Source organism: Drosophila ficusphila, unplaced genomic scaffold (assembly GCF_018152265.1).
Source record: "Drosophila ficusphila isolate 14025-0441.05 unplaced genomic scaffold, ASM1815226v1 contig_791, whole genome shotgun sequence".
In the NCBI taxonomy this organism is placed as follows: Eukaryota; Metazoa; Arthropoda; class Insecta; order Diptera; family Drosophilidae; genus Drosophila; species Drosophila ficusphila.
In genome coordinates, this window is record NW_025064737.1 from 8336374 (window position 1) to 8352409 (window position 16036).

The following is a 16036-nucleotide window of genomic DNA, read 5'->3' on the forward strand; positions in this document are numbered from 1 at the left end:
CTTCATTCTTTACACGATTTAACTCGTTGATTTTGTGGCTTACACTCATTAAGCCAGGCTGGCCCCTCAGCGCCATTGTTTGTTTATGAGTTGAGGGGATGGTGAAAGTCAGCTAGCCAACCGAGCCTGGACAATCACCAGTGCCCCCTTACTTCGGTGATTTTAGCAAGCTGCACAACGACGCTTTGTTTGATTGAGACTAGCCGTAGGTCTTGGCCACGGGTTTGGATTCGTATTCGCCAGCGGTTACTCATACGCCCCGTGTGCCCATGCCAACTGAGAGCAGCTTTCGCTAAAGATGTGGCCTGCATGTCGACGCTGATTTTTATACTCGGTCTCGGTCTCTGGACTCTGGTTTCCGGTCTCCGGTCCCCGACTTGATTTATTTCAATGCCCTTGCGCCGGCTGCAATCCTCAGCTGGCCATTGTGCTCTGAGTCTCACTTTCCAAGAACTCAAACAAAGTATTAAAAACGCACAAAAGCGATATGGAAAATATTAATAATATGCCGCCTGGCCAACGATTCTTTGGCCACACAGTCCTCGGAATTTACGATGGGCCACCGCTGATTTATTCCGCCCACGACCGCACCCCCTCGATTTGACCTCATTACATATTCAGGGGTCAATCGCGCTGGCTTTAAAGAGTACAACTATGTGGGGCCACAGATTGCTGTACTAATTTTCCTTCGAGTTTATCGCTGGCTGCCATAAATACTGCATAATTCAACGGAGCCGGACGGGAAAAAAAGGTCGTGTAAGTCATCGCCAAAAGCTGGTAGTATCATTTCGGAGCGCATAATGTGGCAATCGACATGCGAACAATCGGTAAATATGAATTTTAGATTTGATTGAATTTGAATTACATTGGAGGATGTGTGTGCAATTCGGAGCGTAAGCACCCAATTTAACAAGACATAATGCAGATATCAATGGATTTGGCTTTCGCTCATTTATTGGTAGTATTTGTGTTTATCTTGAATATCGTTTGTCGAGCAATCGTTTAACTGGAGTTGTGAAATTGAACTGTAATTAGTAAAATCAATAGGCAAGTTTTACATTCAGTTGTTCATTGAACCATTTAATAGTAATTCGATAATCTGGTATTGAGCTTGTTAAAGTATCAAAAGCTTAAATCAATATTTGTGCAAAATATGACAAACAGTTTCTGTGGTCAATATTTAAAATTTAAATCTTGTCAAAGTTGTTTATTTTTTGGCTTATGTTGCTAAGCAGCATTTTAGCTTATAAATTGTGAAGGCTGGTTGCAATGAAATAAATTGGTAAACTACGTTAAAAAAACCAAACAGGAAAATGAGTTGCGCTAGTCAGTTAAATATTAAAATAATATTCAACTATTCCCGAATAGTTTCGTCATTAAGTTAACTCTTTAAATTAAATTTTGATTTTAGGAATTGCACCAAAATATATAAACAAAAGGAAAGGTAACTTTATGCGCTGTTAATTATTCGAAGCGTTGATTGAAAGTGCTCACATATAATAATTGTTAATTAAATGGATATTATGCAAAGTCATGCGGCTTTTGTAAACTTTAGGCTGTCACAATAAATCCACGACAAATGACAACACAGGGCAGACCAGAGAGAATAATTAAACAATTTAATGATGGTTAATAACAGGTCTGTGTGACAACCTTAACCTCAATTGTTAAGCTTTGAGGGAGACAACCTTTTTGATTATGTGCAAATCAGTTTTCACAGCAAATTAGGCAGCCACACATTATAACTTTGACAGACAGGTTTAACCCCTCAGGGTGTCCTCGACCGCACATCCACCCCTCCACCCCCTCCCCCTCATCAAACAATGCCATCTCCTTGGCTTCTCCATTTTCCTAGACAGTGGAAAGTTCGCCCAGAGGCTCTTAAGAGTACACATGTAGCATATGTATGAGGAGCATCAAAAGTTTTAAAGCAGCTGCCGACTAAGGAAAACGGGGTAATCCTCTTCCAACCGAAATTTACCCACAGGCCCACTCACAAAAGTCACATAGAGGCCATCGCGAATAAAAAAGAAAAAAAACTTTCCGCGGCCACGGGAGCATGAAAGAGCCAAGAAAATTCAAACAAAAGTGCAACAACTTTTTCGACCCCCTTTTATTTTTTGCCACGCCCGTATAAAAAGTTTGCTTTTCTGTCATTACTTGTCCATTCGAAGGACATTTAAACACTTGCCGTGTAATTTATCTGATGGCAGACAAGTGTCCAATCAATAATAAAAGGATATAACAAATCAAAAAACAACGCAAGTGACAAAGCGAAAATGAAGGTTACACGTGAATTTCCATTCTAAACGGTGACATTTTTTAGCAACCTTGAAGTTTGACACAGTTTAAACAACTCGTGTATCATGAATTAATACCTTTTATAAATATTTAATAAAATTGAAAAGGTAAACAAATTCCCACCAACTAAATTCTATAAAAACAAAAATTTAATGTATGCATTTATGCAAAGAGATTATTGTTTCATGAAATCTCATCTAAAGCAATTTTATGGTACGAATTAAAAAAACAAATATGGGCTTATCATTCAAATAACAAATATTTATCGACATATATTTTTAAATTTTTTTCTAGAAAGGTTTAACTTTTAACAAAATATGACCATCATTGAATATTGTTTTAAGGGACAAAGCACAGAAATAATAAGCTTTGCATACTGTTTTTTTTATTTTTATCGGTCATGACTCTAATAAAAAACTGAGAACATTTATGCGTCCAACACCAGATCTTATCCTGAGCCAATCCTCCGCTCACATTTCCTTGCCTTGTGATGTAACCAACATCCTTTGACTGGGAATGGTTCGTTTCAAATTTCGCCTTTTGCAACGTAAGTCTCGGGCGTATTCCGTTTCTGTTCATTCATTTCCATTCCCAAACGGAGTTATTTGAGGGGATTTTCAAGTCGACTAACTGTTGCATGCTGTTCCCATCCCCCAATGCGCAGGACTGTTCCCATCTTCCCTTCACTGTTAACCGATTCGGACCATGAAAACTGTCCCCAGTTTTTAAAAACAACAATTTGAAATACCAAGGTCTAGTAAAATAGTAAAGAAAAATTTAGTTGTATGTTTAATAACAAAAGTAAACGCATACATTTACAAACAAAATAAATATTTTAAATAAAAATATTATTATTAAAGGGTTAATATAAATAATATATAAGGTTGAAGAACAAATTTTCTTAAACTTGTTTTTAAATTTATAAACTTTAATACTTAATTAGTTCCCCTAGAGTAAATTAACTTCCTGTATACTATTTGCCAAATTGAATATTAAGGAATATTAAAGCATAAATACTTTTCCAGTATAAAGCATTTATACTTTTCCATATATGTATGCAAGACCACATATGTTTGTTTATTTGACATATTTAAATAGCTCACATTTCGTTACCTAATTTAAGTTCAAAATAGATGACTTTAAGCAAATTAAATTGATGTTTACAAATTGAATACCTGTATTGATTTGCCATCACACATGCGGGTTTCCATAATTGAGGTTGTAATTAGCTGCGTAGAAGGAAAACAAGCAGTTGTTAAGCAAGTAGGTCAATTATTTTAATATTCCATTCAATATAGAACTGTTCCAGCACTTAACTAATTAAATGAAGACAATATTCTTTTTGCAGTCACCTTGTACTCGAGTCAGCTGTCCTCCACCTGAGCACCCAAACACACTCGTTGCCACTGCCACTCGCAATTCGGAGTACTTTGACCATGAAAGCTGTGGCCCCAATGACAATGAGATGAGATTGCCCCCGGTTATGTCCATTGGACGGGCGAAGGACGTGGGTGGTGATGGGATCGGTTCGCAGGAGGCGTCTAATCTCATTCATTTTGAATAAGACCGGCTCCAACGTATTTAGCCCGAGTACTTGTGTCAACACAATTCAAGACGGTCTCAAATTAAAAGGCCGTGTAATATGCTCCTCTCTAAGACTGTTTTTGTTTTGGTTTTTTTTCTCTAGGTTTCCTTGACTGGGGCATAGGCTTCTGTCAATAGTCTCAGAGGCTGCCATCGGGACAAATTGCCCCGGGCTGACGTCAGCAACTTTTTGAGAAAGTGAAAGTAATTAAAAAAGTTTAGCTGAACGGATTTTCAAAAATATCCAATTGCTTAGCCATACCAACTGCAAGTCTCTCAACGGCAGACGTCGACTAAGAAAAGCAACTAATGAGATATTTATCTTCGCATGCACTGTCCTCACGTAAAGAGTCATAATGAAATTAATTAAAATTAACCACTTCTGTTTGTGTTGGAAAATTATCTTCACTGAAAACTTTTTTATATTTTGCATCAGTATAACACATTAAATTCTTGGTTCTACATGTAGCTTAATTAATATTAGGCATTTAAAAATTGTTTAATATATTATGTAACCTAATCAAATTTGGTTAACCTAATAAACTTGAATATATATGCTTGACTTACCTCAGTTTAACAGGATAAAAGTAACTCCCTGATTTTTTCCAGCGTCGGGTTGACTGTAACTTCTTGCTGGTCAGATCATCACACTCATACAAGGACAAGAAGTTTTTTGGATTGTGCCACATTTGTTGGAGATCCTTAACTGCAACGTGACTTAAACACTTGGAGGGGCAGCTGCTTGCACTTTTAATACACTTTTCTGTTGATTTACACTGTTATTGAGTGATTTCCGCGAATTTCCCGCACCGCGACTACATTACGAACCGCTCGCCGCGCGCTCGCATGACAGACTGAACTGCAAGGGAGCGCGATCGAAATATATATGGGAGAATTTTGCATTGAGAGCTTAGAAGAGAGCGAGTATAAAAATTTGTTATCACCAGCAACTCTCCCATGATTTCAGCACTATCATCTGCATTCTGAGCACAAAGCGCAGCTTACTCTCGTTCTCTTCTGACGTGGGCATCACTTACGCTCAAAACCTCTCTCTCACTGTCAAATCTCACATGCACGAATTCCGCATTCTCATTTGCACTCTGAGCACAAAGCACGGCTTACTCTAGTTCTCTCAAGACGTGAGCACCGCTTACGCTCAAAACATCTCTCTCACTGCGAAATCTCACATGCAATTCTCGCTTACGCTCAAAGTATGACCATGGTAGAATTATACAATTATATGGTAGAATTATATAATTATATGGGAATGTTGTCAGGGTTGGGCCATGTTTTGACCTATGTCCATAACTTCTGAACCAATGACAATTCAGAATAAGTTTATACATTTTTGGAAAGGTACAAGCAAGAGGAAGTGTTCACCAAAAAAAGAGAACAAAAAAACAAAAAAAAAAAAAGTTATAGGCGTTTGAAAAAAAAAAAAAATGTAGTCAGCGTTGGGCCATGTAGTCAGGGTTGGGCCACCTTCAGAAAATCGTTGACAATATCGTAATGTGGTGGAATAAAATTGAATTCAGGTAAATCTGACATTATTTTGTTCATTTATTTAATTATTTGGGATTTTACAGTCAATATCAAATTATTCAGAGTTGTTTTTTCGTTTGTAGAGAGAAACACTAAAGAAAAAGATACAAATGATTCATCTTCTTTCAATCCATCGAAATATTTTTTTAAGGATATCTATTTAATTTATTTTGCATATTTTTGCTACAAAAAACTTAAATATTACAACAAAAATCGAAAATACTCGAATAAAATGTAAAAATTATGATGGCCCAAGCCTGACTACACAAGTGGCCCAACCCTGACGACATGCGGTATTAATCTATTATGGTATGATATAGCCAAACTATATCTCACAATGAAACTATATCTTAGTATTTTGTAAAATAATAACTATATAACGTATTTTTATGCTCTCCTTGCGGATGACATGTTGTTTTCTTGTGATATTCACCTTTTTCGGCCAGGTAAAAAAAACTTTTTCGAGCACTTTTTCTTCACGGAGCAACGACGCGTAGAAGAATGAAATTCCGAAATAAGTAGTCACGTGGAAAGTTTCGAGTGACCGATAGAAGTTTCTAGACACCCACAAACAGATTGTTCTAGAACGAATATTCGAAATATTGAGATGGCCCGACCCTGACAACGGCCCAACCCTGACAACATTCCCCTAATTATACTTATTATACCATGAGTATGACTTTCGCTGAGCAATCTCACATGATATTCTCGCAGTGGCTTGATCGCGCTCCCATGCAATTCAGTCCGTCATACGTTCGCGCGGCAAGTGGTTCATTATGAAATCGCGGTGCGGAAATGTCACGCAAATCACTTAATAACAGAGGAAATGCATAGAAAAGTGTATTAAAAGTGCAAGTAGCCGCCAATAAAACGGTTTACAATACGCTGCCGTTAAGGAGCTACAAAAATTATGGTACAATTCAAACAACTTTTGTTGCAAGAAGCTGCAGACAACCCATGGCCAAGGAAATCAAGGAAAACTTCTGACCTGCGAATCAATGGTAAGTGAAACTTCTATATATTAAAATAGCTAAAAGTGATTAAAATTAACTTTAAACCAACCATATTATATTTTAAGAATAATGTATTAGAAATATTTATCACTTATAGGTATTGATAATACTACCAATTTATCTTTTAATAAGATATCCAATTTCCAAATGACCATTAAATGGTCATATCTACATACACATACATATATGTAATTTGTTCCTCCCCTTTGCGCTTTAAGTTAAGTTTAAGGGAACTGGGATATTCGGGATTGGGGCATATTGACTTTAGCCCGCCTGGAAATTGGCTACGTGACTTGACAATACGAAGAAATGATGGCGCAGACGATGGCGATGGCGAGCGCCAGGATGTTGATGATGATGGTGGTCCTGATGGGGACGACGCGAGGAGCCGCATGAAATGCAAATTTGGTAACATTAAGAGTGAGAGTGGAGTGGAAAAGGCAGTGCAGAGGCAAGGCGAACAGCACAAGGCCAGCAGCGAAAAAAATAACAAGTTGTTGGCTTAATTTCGTCACAGGCAGCTTGTTTTCATTAACTGGCCATCGAGGAGCTTTTGACTTGGGGCCCGCTGCTCGTTAGGCGTATGAACAATCGATTAAGAATAATGTGCCGATGGATTTACAGTTGCAGCAGAGAGCAATCAACATTAAGTGTTTAGTCTGATCCGTTTAAAGGGAGCAGTGGGGATACAGAACATCGAAGTCTAAAATTCTAAGGGATGAAATCGCATTCTACAATCCAAAAAACTTTTTTTTTCTTTGAGGATTTATTCATATATTTTTTTAAAAACTAACCGCCTACCAAATTTAATTGTATTATTTCTTAGTAAGCATAAGCTAGGCAACTTTATATTCAGTACTAATTTGGTGAATACTTCTTAATTAAATATAAATAAATTTCAGCTTGTTTAAAAGTCAGAAGGACTGAATAATTGTTCTGAAAAGCAGATGAAGTTGATTCTTAATCCTCTTCCGTTTCACGAGTAAACGCTACCGCTAGAAATGCACCGCGAGATACTCTTATTTATCCCTCGTTTTTATTCATGCCACACACATTTATATGCACACCAGGATGTTGATTATTAAGTGCGTTCGCGAGTTGCTTCTCTTAATGCCTTTTGCTGCAGTTTCGCACTCCTGCGCCATCCTTGCAGGTCCTTGTTGTTGCTTATGTCCGTCTCTCTCTCTCCCTCTCTCTTCCGCACGTGTGAATGCTGCTGTCGGCCAATTCCTTTATTGAGCTTTTATTTATCTGTCGGTGCCAGTTTCAACTTCGTTTACCGTTTCAATTTATCGGCTCCATATGAGGATGATTCACTGGTCCATAATGGCTCTGCGTTTTTCCCCTCCACCTGCCGACCCCAATAACAATAAAGTATATTTGGTAGCAAATTTTAACTTTTGATTGTAGAATATGGCCAGAAATCTAAAATTTAAAAACCAATTTTTATAAATCGCCTATTTTCAGAACTGCGAACATTTTTAACAACCAAAACATAAAGTATGTAATTCAGATTTCAACATGTAACACTTTTTCAAATGCTTTATTCATTTTATTTTTAAATATCTGCAGATTTTTTATCAAAAATTCAGCAATAAAATGTTACAAAGGTAAGCTTTATTAATATTTTATTTAAATTTTAAACAGTTCTTACAATGTAAATGAAAGAGATAACCAATATTCGTTGCATTTTTAAAACTAGTAGTACCGCTAGTGTTGAATTTTTGAACCCAAAACTCGTCTACATCAAATTGCAACCAAACAAAAATCGCTGCCAAAATCAGTTAGAACTTTCCCAAACTAGAAACAGTATACGAAATAAGTTAAATGGCTAGGAAACTGCGTCGGAAATCGATGTCACACGAGTTGCGGTATCGCCCAATCTTCCGGCTGCTCATTTGCCGGAAGCGGCGCATGGCCTCGTGAATCTCCGGTACACTTATTGGCTTGACCACCTCCATGCCACGACCCTGTGTGACCTCGGGACAGACGTGCATCATGGCCGGACTGCCGCCAGCGGAGGTCACTCGGCTGTATGGCTCGGTCACTCGGTTGCCCGAGTTTAGTCGCGTCAGGATTGAGTAGTCGACAATGGCGGCAATGGTCTCATGCGCCAAATAGGCCAAGATGTTCATGGTGGGTGTGGGGATGCGCAGGTCGGCCGGAAGGTCCAGAAAGCGTCGAAACTTGTTCTTTATCTTCTCGCCATGGCGACAGTAGAAGGATGTCTTGCGTGCCTCATTGAACTCTAAATACTGCTGACCCGTAAGAATCTGCGAAATTCGATCAGCTCGGAACAGCCGCCGCATGCGATCTTCGTCGTGCAACTCGTGTACATCAATGGCCAACTCCTCGTCCTCCTCCTGCTGCTCCAGATCGTCCATAAAGTCCTGGGGTCTTCCTGTCCGGATGCTGAGAAACCTCTTGAGGATGCGCATATCCTTGAGGTGCTTTCGCATGCGCGCAATCTTTACTGGGTGGTTCCGCATCAGGAACTCGAAGTCCGCCTGCGAGGGACATGGATTCTGCTTGCGTCGCATGGCCACCAAAGAGGCTTCGTTGAAGATGCCACGCAGTTGCTGCTGCAGGATCTGCTCCACCAGCTTGACGCTCGTTTTTATTGGCTGATCGCTATCCCCGAAACTGCGCATAATATCGGCGATCTCCGTGAGAAGAGACACTGGGGCGTCATCCGGTATCTGCGGAGTATTGGCAATGTTGCTTCCACTGGCACCGCCTGCTGCATTTTGAGCAGGCAAGCTCAACTGCTGATTCGGCGAAGGATTCTGCGGAATAGGGGCACTCTGCAGCAAGATAACCTGGCGCTGCACATGAATCGGCTTGATGTCCTCGGTGGTCTGCAGTTGCGGCGTGCTGGGCGCCGAAGGCGGGGCGGGTCCTACCATTATCGGAGACGAAGCCAGATCGTTAGACCCTATGCAAACCGAGTTCTGGCGCATTACACGCTTGGCGTTGTAGTTCATTTTATTTACAAACAAAGTCACCACTTCAATCACAACAGCTGATGTTAAGGAAAATGTCAGAGATGGACTATCGTTACTATATCCGATAGGAACAATATACACTTTTTCCAAATTCACAGCGCAAAATACTGTGTTACTAAAATGGCTGAGGGCTCTGTAAATAAATAAATGCTTCACATACTTTCCTTATTTTTTGTTTAAAAACACGAAATCAGTCTGAAATGGGACATGGACTTAACAGAACCCACAGAATTTTCTTCTTTTCTAAATGTCGCTTGTACCACCTTACAATTTTCGTGCAAGTCAAAACTATCAGTTCAGATTCGTTCGCCGCGGAACCAGTGATTCCGCTTAAGACTACGCACCACCATTTTTGTTTGCTGATGGATGATAACTAATAAAGAAAAAGACAACAAATCGGATTAGAGAATCGTCCCAAGATGTTCAACGGGATGGTGAGAACCATCCGCGACAGCGTCGTGGGCACCTACCCGTCCTGCCATGTCAACTCGCGATTGGAAGAGCGCCGGGCTAAGCAGCGGGCGATGCGCCAGGAGCGCAGGAGAAAACCGGACAAGCCGGATGACTTTGTCACCTACGAAGACTCTGGCAGCGACGAGGAGACCCCCCAGCAGCAGGAGGAGGTCCTAAACACCTCATACAACCTTTGCGACTACCTGCGTAGCCGGGAAAGTGGTCTGCGGGATGTGAGTACTTTTTATTGGGTTTGCACCACTTGCATTGCTAACGTGAACTTTGTGCCGTCTTTCCATGCAGCGAAGGAGCGTCAACGTGGAGTACACCAGCCGCTATGTGCTCACCCACGACATGCTTCGCGAAACGCAGATCAATCTGGGCTACATCAACAAGGTCTTCTGCTCCAAGTGGCTGAGCAGCAGGCAAGTTGTGTTCGGGACCAAGTGCAACAAACTTCTCGTCTACGATGTGAATATGCGGCGCGTGGATGCGATTCCCACGCTGTCCAACAGCAGGGCGAATCATCCGGAGGTCCAGGGTGGACTGCATGCCATTGAGTTGTCACCCAGCCGTTCCTTTTTAGCTACTGGGGCGAGAAACTCGTCCGACATCGCTGTGTATCGACTGCCAACGCTGGATCCCGTTTGTGTGGGTGAAGGCGGCCATCGCGACCTGATAATGGGTATGTGCTGGTTGGATGATCAATTTCTGGTTTCCGGGTCAAAGGACTCTCGCATGGCTCTGTGGCGCATCAACGAGGACCACATGGAGTTCCCAGATGGCGGCGAGGAAGCCTGTCCCACCTTTGCCACAATACATCCCCTTAGTGTCAAAGAAGTTCGCACTGCCCAGAGAGTGAGTACTGTAAGATCCATCTATGGAAGTCATTTTCACATCCTGATCATTTCCAGATCCGTTCTCTATGCTTTAACAAGGAGTTCAAGGAGATCGCTGCCCTCTCACTAAACGGCTACATTCACATTTTCAACGCGGAGACCTTCAAGCAGACGCTCTCCCGCAAACTGCCAAACTGCCAGGACAACGTGAGCATTGCCTACCACAGCGACGGCCTTTATGCTGTCGGCTGCCGTTCCTACACCATCCTGCTGGATGCACGCACGCTGCAGACCATCAAGAAGATTACCTCTCGCTATAGTGGCTGTGGAATAAGGGCCACCTCCTTCGAGGGCAACCTGCTGACCGTGGGAACAGGATTAGGAATGCTTCTGTTCTACGACATCCGTGCCGGAAAGTATCTAGAAAGCAGTGTAAACGCGTCGCGCACTGTGGCTCTCAAGTGCAGCAAAGGAATTGTGGTAAGTGAAGGTGGTTTATCATTCCTGATAAATTACAAAAACACCTCTGATGAAAAGAATGGCAGCTCACTCCAGTCTGTTATATATATTATAGTATCCTGAGGACGAAATGGATGGCTTCCAGCAAGTGAAGTACGTGCCGGCCATCTACACTCACTGCTACGATAGCACCAGGATGCGACTCTTCGCAGCGGGTGGTCCACTGCCAGCCACTCTGGTGGGCAACTACGCGGGCGTTTGGCAATAGATTAGCATGGGATGCGATCTGGGCTCACATTACTGATTAGTCTTTAAGTAGTTATTCGACTTGTGATCTTTAATTCATTAATTTTTTTAAATCGCTCACCCGCACGTGTATTCCGCCAAGTCCACAATTTTTAATTCAGTTGGTCTACTCAGATTTAGTTTGAATGAATTTTATTTTAGGCTTTATGTTTTAATTATATTTTATATTGTGTGTGAACAATATACACCGTTTTTAAGTGTAAAGTATGCATGATTACCGATCCTATTTATATATAGTACATACAATACAAGTAATGGAATACTAATTTATAGACAACGTTAGCATTGATTAATAGTCTGATCTATATGGTAATAGAATTTCAAATTAAAGAAACCATTGAAAACCCAATTGTTTTTAAATACATGAACGGGCTTCGATCTACAACGCGTATATTGCTCGATGAGTGCTGTATAGGGCGCTCAACACAACGAATATGAACATATACCTATAAGTGTGTACAAAGTACGGTGTGCCAAATAGCAACGGGCAATTTTAAAATACGTTAATAAAAAAAAGGAAATTGTACAAGATTTACAGAATGAATGCTACGCATCTGTCTAATGACTGGTGACTATCCACATCCAACAATACCCATAATTATATATTTATGATCTATGGTGATAGCTAGTTATTGTTATTCGGAGTGCCTCCTCCACTCCACGCTGTTAGGAATCCCGTCCAGCTGCGACTGCTGCCATCGGAAGACACTAGAAAGAGTGATGATTTATAGTAGAGGCTTTTAAATAATTTTTATGAAAGACGTACCCTTCTGCCCCTTGGCAACACAATTCAGCATGTCCATTTCATTACGACTTAGGCGCAGAATGGTATTAAGCACTGGAACCAAACGCTGGCGCTCATCCACATTGTTTAATGTAAGGAACTGGAAGAGTATATTGAGTTTATCAACAAAAAATTAATGGTCTATATAAACTTATCTCACCTTCAGAAAAACGTTCTTTAAATACTCGGAGTTGTGCATGTGCTGCTCCCGCTCCTCGGAACGCTCTTGGCGTCGCAATTCCTCCTTGAGCATGTCGTTCATCTGCGTGAGTTTGGCCAAATCCTGCTCGTTCTCCGCCAAAAGGGCAGTCAAGTGCTTGACGCGAGTTTCCTGGATGATCAGCCGCTCTTTTGTGGCTTGTAGTTGGGCACCCTGGACGGAAAAGTCACCGCGCGCGGCCATTTCCGCTTCTTCATCCTCTTGTTGGGAAACGCTGCGGCCGAAATTGGAGATGGTAGTTACAGTGTCGCTGGTTATTTGGTTCATGGAAGTGTTGAGCAGCTCATCAAGTGGCATAAAATCGTGGGAACGTCTCGAGGCAGTGGAGATCTTTCGCTGGGCAGCCAGTTGCGAAAGGGAGACATCGGCAACATGATTCTCCAAGCCAGATTCGTGGTCCATGAGCAAGTAATCGATCTTTGCCTGTTCAGGACTGGGCTCTCCACTCGCAGCGGATGTGCTGCTAATCTGGGATACGTTAATCTGTTTCGCCTGTGCCTCCTCCAGTTGCTGCTGCACCTGTTTCAACTGCAACTGGTGGGCAGCGTCCACTTTCTCCAATTGCTGGCGATGCTGCTGCATAAGATCTTGTTGGAATTGCAGCTGGCGTTGATTCTCCAGCGACAGCAAGTCGTTTTGCTGCCGCAATTCATCCACCAGTGTCAGCAGCTCTTTGCTACGCTTCTGCAGATCAGCATTATCCTGTCGCAGTGCCTCTATCTGACTGTCCATTTTGGCCAGGCGCGCTGCCCGACCATCGTTGCTGGCCCGCAAATTCTTTTCACTTTCCCGTAGACTGGCTAACTCTTCCTCCAACTCCTGTTCCCTGTTGGAGCCCTTACTTTGGTTTTTGCGCAACACCGACTGTGCTTTCAGCTTGTATTCGGTGTACTCCACTCGCAGATCATCCTGAGCCCGTTCCGCATTTCGTAACGCCGTCTCCAAACGCTTCTGTTCTGCCAAATGCATTTCGAGCTCCTCGGTTCGAGTGGTTAGTTGCTGGGTGGCAATGCTTAGCTTAGATTCGTACTGCTGGGCGCTTTCCGCCAACTGAAGACGCAATTGCTCCGCTTCCAGCTTGGCCTTCTCAACACCCTGTTCCAAATCCTTGTTTTGAGTGAGAGCCTGCTGCTTGCTGTGAACGGCGTCCTTGACCTGCACTTGCATGCGGTCGATCTGCTCCTTAAGTTGCAAGGAATGTGCCGCCTCTCCATTCTTGGCCTCCTCCAAAATGGCAATCTCCTTGCGTAATTGGATAATAGTATTTTCCTTGCTGGCAAGCGATTCCCTGACTGTTTCCAACTCGCTGGATTTGGCGGTAAGTTTTGCACTAACTTCGTTCAGGGATTTTTCTGCTGCTTCGATCTCCAGGTTCAGGACACTCGAGTGTTTCGTTTTTTCTTTGGTCCTAAGTTTCTGATTCTCAGCCCGAGCGGCATTAAGATCCTGCTGCAGTTGAACCTGGGCCAACTTGACTGCCTCCAACTCCTGTTTTAAGGCGCCACTCTGTTCCATTTCCTTCAGTTGCTGCGTCTGCTCCTGCAGCTTTTTTTTAGCTTGGCAGCAAGGGCTCTCAGCTTGTGGTACTTCTCCTCGTAGCCTTCGTCTAGTTCCCGAAGGCGACTCAATTCCTCTGCTCGTGATATCGTTGATGTGGACAGAACATCGCTCTGGGCATCCGCATTGGCCTGCTCCAGTTCCTCAACCCGACTTTGAAGTTGCTTAATCTTCTGAGACTTTTCCTGCTCCGCCTGCTGACTGCTGGAGAGTTGGGCCTCCAAGTCCCGCTGACGCTTCACCTCCGCTTCGTGCTGCTCTTGGAGGCGGGAGATGGCATCGCCACGACCTTTCAGAGCCTCGTTTAACTCGCGCATCTCCGTGAGCAACTCACCATGTTCCTGCTCTTTGAGATGGAAACGCGTGAGCAAATCCTCGTTGTGTTGGCGCAATTCAACGCAGATGGCTTCCAGATCCTCCAACTTCCGCTGCTGATTATTCCGCTCATTTTCAATGATTTGGACGATGCTTTGCATCTGATTGAGTTTTGCCTGGATGTGACATACATTTAGATTGCTGGAATGGTTTTCGTTCTTCTGTTGCGCTCTTGTTAAAACTGTCAGTTGTTCCTTGTCCACACTCTGCTGCTCCTTCACGATGGCTGCCAGGTTTTCGATTGCAGTTACTTTCTTAAGAATCCGTTGCACGTCGAGATGGCTCTTCTGCTGCTCCTGCGCCTGCTTCACCAACTTGGCTAGGCGTTCCAGTTCCAATATTCTCTGCTGCAATCGCTTGCGGTCAATTCCTAGATCGCCGTTTTGATGGTTCTTGCCTGCCTTTTCGGTGTCCAATTTCAGTTTTTCGTTTTCAGCTTGTAGTGCCGACATCTTTGCGCACAGAAGTTGTGAGGCTTTGATAATCTCCACCTGCCACTTGGACACGGAAGCAGCGTACTCGTGCTGTGTTTCTAGGAGCACGCACTTGCACTCCTTGAGGTTCTTCAGTTTGCGGTGGACATCTATAAAGCGATCCTTTAGAGAGTTAAACTTTTTGCGCTGCTCCGAGTTGAGTTCCTTGATGCTCTGGTACTTTTGCTGCATCAGCGCCGAGTCCTCGGCCATTGCGACCAGTTGCTGGCGGAGATTTGCGTTTTCTGCCTCCGCTTCCTTTATCTTCACAATATCCACCTCTAACAGTTCCAGATTCTTTCGCTGTTCGTTGCCCAAGGCATTGACCTGTTGCATAGCCTGCTCCATTCGATCCACATCTGCCAGGAGGCCATCGTTCTCGTCACTCAGGCGGCCCAACTGGCGCTTCAGGCTCTCGTTCTCAATCTCGAATTGTGCCAAGCGATCGGCATCTTCCTTGGTCTTGCGCTTGAGCGTGTTAACTTGCTCCGTGAGGATGAGGTTCTTGTCAGTGAAATCCTGGACCATTTCCTGCATGGCTGGCAGGCTGCTTTGCTTCTCTGCCGCCCGCTTAAGTGCCTCCTTGAGAAGGCGATTTTCCTCGGTGAGTTCTGAAAGAGAGAGACGGCGGGGTCAGGAAACGGGCTCTTATTTTCTGAAGGCATCCTATTCGCACTCACCATCTTTTGCTTGCTTTGCCTTTTTAGCTATGTTGAGCAGGCCTTTGTACTTGCTGATGATTTCATCTTTGCTTAGCGCCTCGATCGGATTCGTGTTCTTCTGCAAATGCAAATAGCAAAATGAGACGTCATCATCAACTTTAGTGACACCATTCCACTGACCTGTTCCCTCGGTGATGCGGTGTCCATGTTACTTGCTAACTGCGCGTTCTTGCATTTAATTGAGGTCCAACCATTTACTTTTCGAGTTCTTCAGTTCCGATGGTTTCTTTTTAGTTAGTAAACTTGTTGGGAAATTGCTTTGGACCGTAAATCAGTCCGATTAAAGAAAACACTTGGTTGCCACACAAACAGCTGATAGGGTTGTCAAAGCAGCCAATTTAACCGTAGAAGGTGTCGCAAGGCAAGCAAATTATCGAAAAAAATTCCTAATAAATATAAATAT

At 42.8% G+C, this 16036-nt stretch overlaps 3 protein-coding genes across 3 annotated transcripts; 1 reads left to right on the forward strand and 2 right to left on the reverse strand.

Annotated features, from left to right (window-relative positions):
- Positions 1-7948: 7948 nt before the first annotated feature.
- On the reverse strand, positions 7949-9581 carry LOC108087971 (transcription initiation protein SPT3 homolog). The gene has a single exon (XM_017185570.2). The coding sequence runs from the start codon at positions 9422-9424 to the stop codon at positions 8264-8266; it is 1161 nt and encodes a 386-aa protein (XP_017041059.1). The 5' UTR covers positions 9425-9581; the 3' UTR covers positions 7949-8263.
- On the forward strand, positions 9544-11851 carry LOC108087970 (DDB1- and CUL4-associated factor 12). The gene is made up of 4 exons (XM_017185569.2): positions 9544-10131; positions 10202-10756; positions 10813-11217; positions 11312-11851. The coding sequence occupies exons 1-4, from the start codon at positions 9865-9867 to the stop codon at positions 11462-11464; spliced, it is 1380 nt and encodes a 459-aa protein (XP_017041058.1). The 5' UTR covers positions 9544-9864; the 3' UTR covers positions 11465-11851.
- LOC108087968 (GRIP and coiled-coil domain-containing protein 2) lies at positions 11613-15959 on the reverse strand. Its single transcript, XM_017185567.2, is given in 6 exon segments — positions 11613-12210; positions 12269-12386; positions 12447-14062; positions 14065-15522; positions 15592-15691; positions 15754-15959. Coding segments are annotated over 6 exon segments (3402 nt in total). The 5' UTR covers positions 15781-15959; the 3' UTR covers positions 11613-12127.
- Positions 15960-16036: the final 77 nt, after the last annotated feature.